The sequence below is a fragment of the Chiloscyllium punctatum genome, chromosome 26 (genome assembly GCF_047496795.1).
Source record: "Chiloscyllium punctatum isolate Juve2018m chromosome 26, sChiPun1.3, whole genome shotgun sequence".
Lineage (NCBI taxonomy): Eukaryota > Metazoa > Chordata > Chondrichthyes > Orectolobiformes > Hemiscylliidae > Chiloscyllium > Chiloscyllium punctatum.
Window position 1 is genome coordinate 78,746,282 of NC_092764.1, and position 15,452 is coordinate 78,761,733.

Below are 15,452 nucleotides of genomic sequence, written 5' to 3' on the forward strand. Positions count from 1 at the left end.
AGTTTCAATAAATATACAAAGTGCCAATTTACCTTTTTGTCTCTAGCCTTTGTATCTTTTAAAATAGCTTTTACAATAAATTTAAACTCTTATGTCCAGATTTTGAAAAACAAACCATGATGGCACAAAAATACTATCTTTTTTTTATCCCTCCCAATGAATTAAGAAACAGTTTTTAAAATAACCAGAATTATTACCATCGCTACTAAGAACTTTTTCAGATCATTACCAAATTATTGTATAGCAGTTGCATTTTCCTTTATTCACACATATCAGTGCCAACAGGATAATTCAAGAATTGCTTTGAACCCCATTCAGTTTTTGGCATTCATCAAAAAAGTTAAATTTTTGATTTGTGTGTTTGATGGTCTCATGTTTGGAATCAGTGATCTTGAAACAACTTAGAATTAAACTCAGTAAGCAGTTTTTACAATTTATTAGGTTATTTAATATCTACTAGCAGATTTTTTTTAAATTAAACACAAATCAAACTCATTCTTCAAGTGTCTTTCCAAATGATTATAATATGGCTGAAGAAATGGCTAACCTTTAGAGATTTAAAAAAAACTCTGTGCAGCCATAGCCAAGGGGATCAAAGCAGACATACAATTATTTTAAAGAGACAGTATACTGAAATCTTGCTGCTTTCAGCAGGACAGATGGGATCCTTCCTCTTCTCCTTTAAACACTCAGAATAATTTTAGTCGCTGTGATCTGATTTTCAATGTCTGCTGTTTGCGACCTAACCTCATTTGGAAAAAGCCGATTGTAATTGTGACACATTAGTTACCTTTCTGAGACCTATGTAAAGGGCAATGTAATCAGTCAACAAATTTCTGTCTACTCTATAGGTTCTCTAATATCTTAAACTTTTCAATTCAAAAGATCCAGACAAGGAATGCAGCCAACATTTGTGCAATTTCTGACCTTGCAATTTAATTATTGAATTCAGTAAGCCATGCTGCACTCCCTTTGACTCCATAACATATCTACTAAAGTGTGCTGTGATCAAGGCTTAGTACAGCTTAAGAATGACTTCTACCCTTGAGCCATAAAGCTCAAAGTTTCATGTGCAAATAACATCCTTAGCTATATGTCAGTTCAGTATTTTAGAATCCCCTTCAAAAACTTCAGTCAGATTTATCAGGCATGGCCCAATCCATGCTGGCAGTCACTGCTCAGCTGAATATTGCCTTGAAATTCAGTCACCCTATCCTTAATTGTAGATGAAGGTAATTTTCAAACAAGAAATGTTAGGTTAACTGCTCTGCAATTCTTTTCTTTTGTACCAAGTATTCTGAACCCCTCCAGAGTAAAAGTGATGATACCCTGTCACCTGCACCATTCAAGCACTCAGTGCAAAAAACATGAAACAATGGGGCTGTTTTCCCTGGAGCGTCAGAGGCTGAGGAGTGACTTTATAGAAGTTTATAAAATCATGAGGGGCATGGATAGCGTAAATAGACAAGGTCTTTTCCTGGGGTGGGGGAGTCGAGAGCTAGAGGGCATAAGTTTAGGGTGAGAGGGGAAAGATATAAAAGAGACCGAAGGGACATATTTTTTGCACAGAGGGTGGTGCGTGTATGGAATGAGCTGCCAGAGGAAGTGGTGGAGATTGGTACAATTGCAACACTTAAACGGCATCTGGATGGGTTTATGAATAGGAAGGGTTTACAGGGATGTGGGCCAGATGCTGGCAAGTGGGACTAGATTAGGTTGGGATATTTGGTTGGCATGAACGAGTTGGACGAAAGACTCTATTTCTGTGCTGTACATCTCTATGACTCTAATCAGTTGCTGTTGGCCAAATGAGTAACCAAGGTGATACTGAAATTTGGTCATTTTGATGTTGCCTATACCTTTTCAGGCATTTTTTTCATTGTTGATTAGCTTACTGTAAATTGATTTAAAACAATTTTGCCCATTGACCATATTTCCTTTTGTTGGAAACTCTAAAACATGGGGTCACTATTTAAAAGTAATTCGTCACCCATTAAGACAGAAATGAAGAAATTGTTTGCTCTGAGGGTGGGGAATTATCAAATCAGCCAGCATAATTTTGAATGGGGGAATCAGGCGTGAGAAGCTAAGTGGCCTATTTCTGTAACTAAATTTTAAGTTCATATCCACTTAATTTATCAATATCTTATTGTAGCTTTTTACTTCAATCTGTGTTGATTACAATACCTTGTGTCTTTGTGTCATCAGTAATAGTACTTTGTAACGTTCAAATTGGTTTAAAATATATTTGCAAGTCTTCAATTGGAACTGCATAAACCTGCATTTTAAAACTCTGAATTAATGATGAAGATTTTGAAGAGTTCAAATTCAGTTTCTACCAGGTGATTGTAACTTCACAATTGAAATTAGTTTTTTAAAACGTTTTCTTTGCCTTTTACAGTTAACTGAGTAAACAACAGTCAAAAAATCATAGCGGCATCTCGAATATTAAATGTAATTTGCAATTTTCTAATTGTACAATTTTAAATTGAAATGAATGTGCTCAATTAATCATTTATTCTTAAATGCACCTTGGAAATATTGATCCATTTAATTGTGTTGCTGACAAAGGATGCATTTCTGAAGAAAGGAAAACTGTAACTTTATAAACATTCTAAGTGAGGAGACTCACACAAACTAAAATTCCTGGAATTTCCTTTCAGTCAGTAATTTTTTCTGTTTCATTTTCTTGGCACAAAAGCAGGTTGTAGTTCAGCGCTGGTTTCAACTCAAGTATTTTTTTTCACATTTTTAACTGTTCAGTTCACTGTAGTTCTCTAACTCCCTGCTCTTTATTTTTATCTGCTGAGATGTGAGAGCCACTGGAATTGGGTTAGCATTCACCATTCCAGCTTTCTAGTTGCTGGCCTCCTTTTTCCACTCAGTCTCTGTCATTGCTCTGAGAATTCTTATCATTCTGTTGAGGGCAAACATGATCTGCATATTATAGCAGCAGCCTGCTGTTACTTTTCTTGCTTTTGTCTGGAGTTACTTGGCCCTGGTTCCAGCCTTTCGATCTGAGTCACCTTTTGAATTGCTAGAAAGAGGCCATTGTTATCTGTCACACATAACATCTTGCATTTCTTCGTTTTCAACACTGTGTATGCCATCCCTATCTGTCAATTTTTGATAAGAGGCCAGGCCTCAACTGCTCTGAAATGACCAAGTCTGCCACATGAACTTTTCAAATTTTTAAAATGTTGTTTGTTTGACTCTATCTTCCTGAATGAATTTCCCTAATTGTTCTGATGCACGCAAGTGACTTATGCCTCATAGAGTCATACAGCATGGAAACAGACCCTTGGGTCCAACTTTGAGCTGACCAGGATTGCAGTGCAAGATATTTTCCTGCAAAGTGATGGTCCGTGATTGTTTGACAGACTCATGCAAGAGTTGTCTATTTTGTCTTTTGAGCCTGCTCCTCCATTCTAAATGTATGGCTGATCTGCCTCAATGCCATTTCCTGCACTAACCCCAGATCCCTCGATGTCAGTAGTATCTATAAATTTATTGATCTCTATCTTGAGCATGTTCATTGACTGAGTTTCCACAATCCTCAAGGCTACACGTTTAATCTTGAAATCAACTTTGAGCTGACCTGACTTCCCAATCTGACCTCGTTCTGTTTGCCAGCATTTGGCTCATAAAACCTCTAAACTCTTCCTATGCAGGTACCCATCCTGATGCCTTTTAAATATTGTAATAGTAACCACCTCCACTACTTCCTCTGGCAGCTCATTCCATACAAGCACCACTCCCTGCGAGAAAAAGTTACCACTCAGGTCCTTTTGTTATGGACCAGACCAATCCCCTTCAAAACATGTCAAGGAGATAGTTTGGACAGTATTTTGTTTTCTTATTTTTAAAGGCAAATGCCAGGCATTGCATTCCAGATGCAATTCGATTAGACAGACTATCAGGCTTGAAGCAAAACACTTTATTCATACACTATAGTTAAAATACAGACAAAATAACAATAAAAGAATTGGCTTAACTGTCAGTCTATCAAAATACTTAACAAAATAATAAACTGTCCATTAACTGTTCCAATATAGTAGTATTTCATTAACACATTTTTGGCAAAGGCAAAGTCAGTCAAATAGATTGTCTCACATGTAATTCTAACAGCAGGAATAGAATACCAGATTTTAACTGCATCAGAGAGAGGTAAAACAGTTTCTACACCCAGCAACTGCTACTGAAAGCTAAACAAAAAATCCTGGTTCTGTGGGAGCTTGACCCCAACCATTCAAGTTACTTCCATTGTTCCACCTTTTTTTAGAAATCCCAAGGCCTCACAAACTGTTTACTTTACTGGCTCTGAATAGACATCTCTATACCTCTGTCTCAACCTCTCTTTATTAAACGAAAAGGACAAAATATACCTCTTAAAGCCATAGTATTTTCACACTTTCTAAACCTTTCTCCTCGCACCTTAAACTGATAACCTCTAGTTTTGGACTCCCCCATCCTCAGAAAAAGACTTTGGCTATTCACCCTATCCATGCCCTTCATGATTTTATAAACCTCTATAAGGTAACCTCTCAACATCTTACACTCCAGTGAAAAAGCCCCAGCCTATTCGGCCTCTCCCTATAACTCAAACCCTCCATTCCTGGCAACATCCTTGCAAATCTTTTCTGCACCCTCACAATTTTAACAATATCTTCCTATAGAAGGGCAACCAGAATTGTACGCATTATCCTCAAAGTGGCCTCACCAATGTTCTGTACAGCTGCAACGTGACATCCCCTTGAATGTTTTCTTTCCTTAACTGACAAGGATCCTACTTAGACCGAAATATGTCAAGAACTATTAGTCAGCTCTGGGTGGGTCACTGTGTTTGGGCTACCTTTGTTCTGTCTTTTGGACAGGATCATAGCTAACTTCATGTTTTATCCAAGCATAAATGAAACTTGATGCACCTTGGTATTTAAGCATAAGCTTACAAAGTAGAAATGAAAACCCGTCATTGACCTTTTGATTGTAGGCGTGGCCTGATCCTCATTTCTCCCACTGACCCATTGACCCCCATTTGGATCAGTGTCTCCTCTAGCTCTACTACACTGAGAATGGCCTGACCTTTCTAGGATAGTATTTTCCAAACTTGTTCCTGATGTGGCCTCATCTTACTATTCATAAATTTGTGTGACCCCCAAAGTGGGAGTGGATGGAGGGTGGCTGGAAGAGTTGTTGAATGGGTAGTCGGGTTATTGAGCAGAGGCAAATGATTTTATACAAAATAGATTTGAAGACTTCCATAAACCTTGGCGACAAGAATCATGTGTGCGAGTAATGGAGCTTTTGTGCCAAACATTGGGCAGGGGTGTCTCACTATTTGCCATTGCACTCATTCAAAATATCTGCTCCATTTTAAACACATCATAGAAGTCCCTGATTAATCAATTAGAGAATTGAAATAAAGATTGATCAGGGCAGCACAAAGCTGAATCATTGACAAACCAGTTGCCATTGCAAAAAACACAGGTCAGAATAACGTAGGAAAATGTACATCCACATAGCTGTTAAGGAAAGAAAGATTTGCATATTAATAGCTCTTTTTACAATCACTGGACATTTGAAAATGTTTTATAGCTAAGAGAGTACTTTTTTACAACAGAAATCATAATGTGGGAAATGCATAGACAATTTACGTTTAGTAAACCCCATATTGATTAAAGGATGAATATTGGCCAGGACATTGGGAATAACTCTCCTTTTGTTCTTCAAAATAGTGTATTGAGTGTGAGTTTTAAAGTTCTCATATTACTATCACAATAGATGCTCCCCTATATTCATAGCTAATTGATCATGAATGTGTTACATTTGCACCAGTCTGTGATAAGAATAGGCACAGATCTTTGAAAAATCTTATTGTGGCACAACAATTCTTTCAGTATAATCTTGAATGCACAGTACTAAATAGGTAAGTTCAAGAACACACTCTGCTAAACTTTTGATTTAGTTGTGCAATTCCCTTTGGTAAGGGAAAGAGGACAATTAGGCAAGTATTTCCCACGGTCACACTTGTACAAGTAATTGGATTAAATGGTGTTCAAACAAAGCACATCTCTCTCAGCTGTAGAGCTCTGTGGGTCATGGGAGGAGCTGAAAGCAGATGTCCAACTGTTGGGAAACAAGTCAAAGGGCTCTGGTGTAATGAACACGTTATGTTAGGTCAGTAATTGTTGAAGGTTTAGGAGGATGCAACTGAGAGGATTGGATAGGTATGTATAATGCATGTACACAATTTCAAGATTTACAAAATAGGGCAAACTGAGTCCAGTTTATAATTCAACCTGGGACATGGACAATTGCTTCAAATACAGGAGAAGCCAGTAAAATTTGAAATGGAGCAGAAAGAGATACCTAACTTCTACTGGACAGTAATGTGCAAAAACAAACAACATACAGTGGGTAAAGGCAGCAGCTGTGAAATCACATTAAAATATATGGTTTATGAACATGCAATCTTTATTGCAATGTTTATGACATTCTGGCATGAACTAACAGGCCTTACTTGAGCAGACTGTGGCAAACCAGCACCTTGTTGTGAATTTTTTCTATATCTATTCATTGGATGTAGGTGTTGCTGGTTCGAGTAGGCCATTCCAAATTACCTTTTGAAATGGTAGTGATGAGCTGATTCTTGTAGTCCACAATTAAATATTGAAGGACTATTTTGTTGGTGATCGTCTTGAATTAATTGTATATCCCTGAACATCATTCAGAAGCCTTCGCAATGAAATGCAATGGTCTGTGGTGATATCTCCTGTAATTGTCATGTAGTTTAGTTGTATTGATGGCATTCATAAGTAAATGCCAACTTCACTTACCCACTTTGTCTTACAAAGCACAGAATATTAAGTGTGTTGTTCCATGTATTATTAGGGTAATGGGAATCCCTTGTGACATCATCAGTCCGAAACAGGTAGCTCAGCTGCACCCTCTGGTAAATATCCATGACCTTGTTGGAGCAATGCATGTCCCAGGAGATGCAGTCATCTCTCCACCAGATGTTGTCCAGGCATTCGTGACAGCTGCTGTACACAACGGTGAGTTTCCCTGCTGTTGGATAGCATTTAATTCTGATAAGTTTTAAATGGCAAGCAATTATAAAACAAAATTGTATACATCTCCCTGATATTCAGTTTGCTTTTCCCTTACTAAAAGCCTTGAGTATTTACAATTTTCTGACTTCAGTTTACATTGTGTGAATATGAAAGGTCTTACAGATTGATGCTTTGAGCAGGGTTGAACGTGCTGCTCCCTCACTATGCTTTTTACAACACTTGAATCCACCTTTATCTATATAGCTAGTGAGCTTAGCAGCAGACTTACCACATGATGTAATGCCATGGTTTCTCTAATCTTCAACCTTTAGAAGTTACATGCCTTTGAAAAGAAGTTTAGCATTTTTTAAAATTACCGTCGACATGAATAACCTCATACTTGCCCAACTATTGTTCCACATGCTTGACTGTTTATCTTTGCAGACTCTTTATGTCCTCTTCACAGTTCACATTGCTACCTAGCTTTGTATTGTCAGCAAACTTGGATACATTGCTATTTTTCAACAGACTGGCCACGTGTTGTAATGCTGTGGTTATTAAGGGTTTGTTCAGCATAGATAGAGCAAAGTTCTTTGTTACAGTGTTGGTGGACCTGCTCGTTATCCTGATGATTCCATGCTGAGGAATTACACAGGAAATACGTGCAAAGTACAGCTTCATGAACTCCACTGTTCATGCAATTTTGACTGATCTTCTGCTTCAGTTTTATCACCTGCCACCCAAATACCACAATTGCCTAAGATCAAAAGTCATTCATCCCAGTGTTAAATACACTCAACAATGGACCATCCTCAACTTTCTGAAGCATTGAGGAAAGGATTTCTCCTCGTTTCAGTCCTAAACAATCAATTCTTAATGCTGAAAGTATGCCGCTATGTTGCAGATTCCCAAATTAGTGCAAACAACCTCTGTGTTTTCCCTGTCCAACCCCAGCAAAATCTTGCATGTTTCAATCAGATCACCACTCACCTAAAGTCGAGAGTCAATCAGTAAAGGATAGCTTTCATATTCTATTAACAAATCTAGTAGCTTTCACTGTCAACTTCATTGAGCATTTTCTTAGACATGGCACATAGTATGCCCAGGTATGGCCTTAGTGAAGTAAATTGTCGAATATTTCCTAATTCTTATACTCCAGTTGTCTTGCAGTAAACACCAACATGCTATTTGTCTTCCTAATTGTTGTTGTATCTGTATGCTAAATTTGTGTTCCTTTTAAGGTATACCCAAGTTTCTCTAATCTTCAACCTTTAGAAGTTACATGCCTTTGAAAAGAAGTTTAGCTCTTTTTATTACCGTCAACGTGAATAATCTCATACTTGTCCAACTATTGTTCCACATGCTTGACTATTTATCTTTGCAGACTTTTTATGTCCTCTTCACAGTTTACATTGTTAGCTAGCTTTGTATTGTCAGCAAACCTGGATACGTTGCTAGTTTTCATTAATCTAAGTATAGATTTTAAATAGCAGATGTTCCTGTGTTGATTCTTGCAACACTCCACAAGTTGAAAATTTGCCATTATAAAAATGACCTATTTATCCCTTGCTTCCTTGGCATTAACCAATCCTACAGAGCTTTTTTGAGATCACACCAGTGTACAGTTGTGGTCAGTTTAGAGAAAGTTCACTTGGGTTGTTTCTGGGATGAAAGGGTGTCTTCTGAGGGAGGATTGAGAAAGTTGCTCACTGGAGTTTAGGAAAATAGAAGTGATCTATTGAAACAAAAAAGATTCTAAGGGATCTTGTGACTCTAGATACTGAAAGGATGTTTCTTCTTACGCAGGATTCGAGGGCACAGTTTCCAAATAAGAGATCTCATTGAATGTGGAGATCAGGAGGAACTCTTTCTCTTCGGCTTTTTAATCTTTGGAATTTGCTATCCCAGGAAGCAGTGATAACTAAGTAATTTGTATGCAAGATTGATTTGCACAGATTATTGATTTACAAGGATATCAAATGTGATGGTGAACAGAACACTTTCAGATCAACCAGCATCCTGTTAAATGGCAGAGCAGGTTTAAGGGACCAAATGGCTTTTTCTTGCTTCTACCTCTTCAGTTCTTAATAGACTGTGGTTTTGGAATTGCTTGTTAAATTTCCTCCTGCGTAGATTCCACCATTTTCCCAATAACTTTTGTCAAGGCTAACTGATCTGTTGTTCTCTTGTTAGATTTGCTAGCTTCCAAATCACTGGGACCATTCTAGAATCTGGGGGACTTCAGAAAATTATAAGCAATGCTTCATCTATTTCATTAGCTGCTTGTTTTTGAATCCAAGAATTAAATCACCATGTTTTAGGGATTTGTTGGCTTTAGTTCCTTAACGTTTTTTAAAAACTTGTTCTCTGCTAATAATAATTACTTCTAAGTTTCTCACTCTTATCATCCCCATAGTTATCCTATAATTTAGATTTTGTTTACTGCAAAGGCAGACTCAAAAATGTATTTTCAATACCTTTACCATTTCCCATGGTAATTTTTCCTGCCTTTACCTTTAAGAGGCCAATGTTTACTTTAGCTTCTCTTTTCTGTTTACTTATTACCCATTTTTCTATATTCCTGGCTTTTTCGCTGTCTTTTTGTTCAACTTACTACTGTCCTTCTTCATGTTCTTTTAATCTTATACTGTCCTTACCTTCCCAGGTAAACCTCAGATAGAACTTTGTCGCTGAGTTTTTTTTTAAGAACAGACGTTTGTTAACTTTTTAAATTATTTAAATGCCACAATGTTTATTTGCTACCTGACCATTTTTTTTTGTCTGTGTTCCAAACCAAACTTATCTCGGTATGATGAAAGAGTTGGATAATTTGTTTACGTTTAAGAATCTTGTTTTGAGCTCAAGAAAATAGCTGTTCAATCTTTTTCCCTCCCAAACCCTTTTTTATGACTTAAGACCAATTTATTTGACCAAGCGTTTTGGTCACCTTTCTGAATTTCTTTGTCTTGGACTGAAGTCTGTTTTCCTCTTGCTTCTTTGAATGATATTCTTTATTAATGACACACTTTAATTATATACTGGCATTATGCCAGAGGAAATGCTGGCATTTCCTGTCTAATGTTTCATTGTATGTATATATATATCTCCTTATCTGTAAGTCATTCCTTCAAACCTACCATTTCAATCAAGCTTTTGGTCACTTTCTAATATTTACTTTTCTGTACCTTAATGTCACATTTTGTTTGATAACACCCCTGTGAAGCATTTTGAAATGGTTTTACTGTATGAAAGGTGAAATGAAAATTATTGAAGCAGATTTGTTATCTGAATGTAACTTGCTAAATTTTGAGCCCTACTAAATGTCGTTTACCGTAGGAGTCCAGATATACGAAGGGGCCAGTGTCAATCATGTGATGGTCGAGAAAGGCCACGTGACTGGAATTGAAACTGACAGAGGCCATATAGACTGTGAATACTTTGTGAACTGTGCAGGGCAGGTAACCAACTCAATCCTTGTAACACTGTCTCAGCATTCTGTCTCTTGTGCCGACTGTTCATCATATCTACTCTCTCCCTGCCATTCAGAAAAGCAGCAGCGTGAAACAGAAAGCCACCCTGTTTTGAGACAAAATGTTAAGAGTTGTCTTTCTTAAATTGTTGAGATATTTACATTGTTTGTTTTTTGCTTTGTGAAGGTTAGCTGAATGTTGCCTTTTAGTTTCCAGTGGATTACAGTACAAAATATTTTCCTGCAAAGTGATGGTCCGTGATTGTTTGACAGACTCATACAAGAGTTGTCCATTTTGTCTTTTGAGCCTGCTCCTCCATTCTAAATGTATGGCTGATCTGCCTCAATGCCATTTCCTGCACTAACCCCAGATCCCTCAATGTCAGTAGTATCTGTAAATTTATTGATCTCTATCTTGAGCACATTCGTTGACTGAGTTTCCACAATCCTCAAGGCTATACGTTTAATCTTGAAATCGACAGTAATATTGTTCCTTTGTAATGTGAAGATTTGTGATGTCAGTACAGTTGGTCATTCCTCTAGCAATTCTGAGATGCTTTCCTGAGCTAGTGCCCACTGTCCCAATATTGTATGTATAGGACAGGTGTTTGAGGAGATCCTGAAGACTGTGGACTGTACACCAGGGCTGTCCTGTTTAATTCAATTCTCCTACTTACAGAGATGCCTACTGCAGAACAGGACTGACAGCTTCATGGTGATTCTTTCTAATATATAGATTAGATTCTTTTGCCCCATGCCTCAACCTCTCAATCTAGTGTCAAATATTCTGCCTTTGATGACTTCCATTTAACATTTGTGGTTGTTATAAAAATCACTTGATATTAGAGGGGTTTTATTCTTTGTACTTGCACCTTGGCTTCATACTGTTCAGCATCAACAGTTTAGGACTAAAGGAATTAACACCTCCAATCCATGCTGTACATCTCTATGACTCTATGACTCTATAAAACTGGCCAATATTTTTAATTCTGTAGAACTGAAGTACTAATACACATATTTTGGTCTTAAGTTTGGTATCTGAAGCTAACACTATTCTTTCACTCATTCTCTTTCCCTCCGCCTACATGCATTAACCAACTGCTCCTCTGTGGCCAGTGGGCCTATGAGCTTGGTTTAATGAGCGAGGAGCCTGTATCTGTCCCACTCCATCCATGTGAACACTTTTACCTGGTGACCCGACCACTGGAGCAGGGATTGCGCCCTGATGTGCCAGGTGAGGGAGCAGCATATTTGGCTGGAATCAATTGTTCATTTACACTATTACAAGTTTTACAGAATGAATCAGTGTATACTTCCTGAAGCAAGTTGAACACGTTTTTAGGAAAAGATGAGTCTGTTGCTTTCAGTCTGTTGGAGCACATACCTTGGCTCAGATAATAAGATTCAAATTGGAGAACACAGTATCAGTTTGATAAAATATCTCATTAAGAGCAGGACTGAAGGCAAAGGGGTTCCTTTATTGCTTTTCAGTGATTATGTCAGCAAACCCTTCTCTACAGCCTCCAGGGGATTTCCTGTATGCACATAGACTCTGTTGTTTGACCAGATCATAAGGCACTTGCAATTGTGCTTCCAGTGGTCACCTGTCAGTGATAGATATGTTATGGGGTAAAGTAGCCATCCATACCTGAGAATTGCCACCTAGCCATCCAGGCCAAAGCACTCCCAATATCCATGATCACATTGCTGGAGTGGTTGGCACAGATGGGACTCAAACTGTCTCCTTAAGTTTATGAAGCTAACTTTAAGCATGTGAACATAAAGTATTAATCATAACGTTAAGCTTGTGAGGCACTGATAAGATGCACTCTAGCAACTTCACCCATGCTGACCTGAACACTAGTTTATATTCATGATGTGCCTTCAATGCAGTAAAATAACCAAAGGCATGGCACATAGATATTATAAAACAAAGTATGACCACCAAGTTACAAAAGGAGATATTGGGTCCGGTGTCTTAAAACTTCATTAAAGAGATCAAAAAGTAGTGTCCCACAGGAGGAAAGCAGGGTAGAAAGATGCAAGTAGGTATTCTAGGGGTTAGGGCTGAGGAGCTGAAGACTCAGTCAGCATGATGGAGTGATTAAAATTGGGGATGTTCAGGGTGCTAGAGTTAGAGGTGTATAGGTATATCAGAAGCTCGAGGCAAAACAAGAATGAGAATTTTAACATTGAGGTTTGAATGACCTCCATTTAAAGGAGGCTAGGATTTGATTGGCTGACTGGTGTGAATTTTCATTTCTACAGTAGTAAAGACAGGAGGAATGATGGTTTCAGAACAAAGAAAATTGCATCACAGGAACAGGCCCTTTGGTCCTGCAAGGCTGTGCCGATCCAGATTCTTTATCTAAACCTGTTGCCTATTTTCAAAGGATCTGTATCCCTCTGCTCTGTGTCCATTCACATATCTGTCTAAATTTATCTTAAATGACACTATCATGGCCACCTCTACCACCTCCGTTGGCAAACACCACCCTCTGTGTAAAGAACTTGTCTCCCTTAAACTTTTACTCTCTTACGTTGAACTCATGACCCTAGTAATTGAGTCTCCAACTCGAAGGACAAAGCCTCTTGCTATACACCCTTTCTATACCTCTTATGATTTTGTAAACCTCAATCAAGTTCCCCCCCCCCACCTCTGTGTTTCTCATGAAACTAATTCTAATCTACTCAACCTCTCTTTATAGCTAGTGCCATCCATACCAGGCAACATCCTGGTGAACCTCCTTTGCACCCTATCCGAAGCATCCACGTCCTTTTAATAATGTGGCGACCAGAACTGTATCCAGTATTCCAAATGTGGCCGAACCAAAGTCCTATACAACTGTAACATGACCTGCCAACTCTTGTACTCATTGTCCCATCTGATGAAGGAAAGCATGCTGTATACCTTCTTGACTACTGTATCGACCTGCATTGTCACCTTCAGGATACAATAGACTTAAAAACCTAGATTTCTGTACATCAGTTTTCCTCAGGGCTTTTCCATTTACTGTATAGTTCGCTCTTGAATTGGATTTTCCAAAATGCATCACCTGGTATGTGCCCAGACTGAACTTCATCTGCCATTTCTCTGCCCAACTCCAAACTGTCTATATTCTGCTGCATTCTCTGACAGTCTCCTTCACTATCTGCTTCTCCACCAATCAGTGTCATCTACAAATTTGCGAATCAGACATCACAAATTTCAATCACAAATGAGCTGAAATACGGGTGAAGTCAGGCAGTGTTATGGAGATACTAGTGTATAATCTTTGTAATGACGTTGGTACATGGCTTAAAGCTGTTCTTGGGGTCAAGCTGTGACCAGTCTATTCAGTCTCTGACATTTGCTGGACAAGAGAGAGGGAGAGATGAGTCTCACACAGTGGTGGGTCCACTGAGTCGGCCAAGTCCCTCCTGCATGAGGCCACTCCCCACTTGAAGGGGTTGATTACATATATTGAGCAACTGACTCGCCTCTTGTTGGTGAACGGGTTGCCTCACAAACCTGAAAGGTAGGAATTTATCCTAATTGAAAACAAATACAGTTTTCTACAGGCTGCAAATTATAGTGAAATATCTTTTGTCTGAGGTCCAAGAGCACAACTCTTAATCTTCTCCTCCCCACATCTTTCACAGGGCTGTGTCCTTTCTGATGAACTATGTTCCTTCCTTTCCCAGTAATCATGGATCTGGATGGTAGGATCTACGTTCGCAACTGGCAGGGTGGAGTGCTCTCTGGGGGCTTTGAAAAGAACCCAAAACCTATCTTCACGGAGGGCAGAAACCAGCTGGAGTTCCAAAGTATGCTTGAGGACTGGGACCATTATGGTATGTGATTGCAGGGCATGGGATGGGAGAGGTCTCCCAGGGTTTGAAGACTGCCAATTGTGAAAATGCAGGCAATTGAAAGTTGGAACATGCAACTTGGGTGTAGCTGGTTCAAGACTGGAGCTAGTCACACCAATGTATGTATGCTTTAGCTAGCTGTTGCTTCTATATAAGAGTGTCTGTATCTCAGCCTACACAATGTTAAATCAGTTGAAAGTGGGAAATTGTGACAGGCATTAGCAAGTGGCAGAATCTTTTATTTTTGATCTTTTTGAGATGGGATTAACTTTGGATTCACTGCTGCGGATCCACTTCCTTGATTTTCTATAAATAGAGAAAGCATTAACAAATCCCCTTCCCCCACAAAATTTCTTCTTAGCTGTGCAGAGTTGACATTCTCTCAGATATCCATTGAGTTATAGTGAGGCTGCTGTAGAATTGGTGATATTAATTTCGCAATGTGTCTGCGTTTTGGACTGTTATCCTTCAATCATTACAAGTGCTGTGAACATATGGGATGAGAAGCATGAGTGGTCAGTCATCCTCCTGCTACCCACCAGCAGCCATGTAAGACATGAAGGCAAAACAATAAACCAAGGTCAATGACAATTCCCTAAAATGACAACTCTGAAACTAGTCTGGATTCAATGTTTGTCAGGCCATATTATGTAATATTTCACCTGCCTTTTATAAGATGTCACTTTTGCCTCTGCCAGAAACTGGTCCAGCATTCTTTAGAGGTTTACAACATGAGCCAGAAAGTATTTTTTGTGGGTCCACTATCCTCTGAATACCAAGTATTAAAGCCAAGTTTGAATTTTGCACAGCTTCAGTGCCTCACACTAATGGGAAGATAATCTTGTCCTTTTATATATTCTGTCAAATCTCTGCAGCTATACATCTCCGTAATAATTACACCCAGTCTTGTAGGCTGTTCTGTGCATTTAAAGTTATTTAAACTGCCTTTCATCCTAGCGGTCCTCAATGATTCACCTGTCACTAATGCTTGTTAGGATCTGGATCAGGATTGGCCCGAAGTGTACATATAGTTAGGTCAATGTTAAGTCACTGAATCTATCCTCTGCAACATAAACAAA

General features: G+C 38.6%; 1 protein-coding gene across 1 annotated transcript in view; it reads left to right on the plus strand.

The window, feature by feature from the left end:
* The window catches only part of pdpr (pyruvate dehydrogenase phosphatase regulatory subunit), a 50,267-nt gene that overhangs the window by 7,545 nt on the left and 27,270 nt on the right, over window positions 1-15,452 (plus strand). Inside the window, exons 5-8 of the mRNA XM_072547754.1 lie at window positions 6,892-7,055; window positions 10,389-10,510; window positions 11,638-11,755; window positions 14,206-14,355. Of these exons, the coding sequence (XP_072403855.1) occupies window positions 6,892-7,055; window positions 10,389-10,510; window positions 11,638-11,755; window positions 14,206-14,355 (554 nt within the window). The remainder of the gene's footprint in view (window positions 1-6,891; window positions 7,056-10,388; window positions 10,511-11,637; window positions 11,756-14,205; window positions 14,356-15,452) is intronic.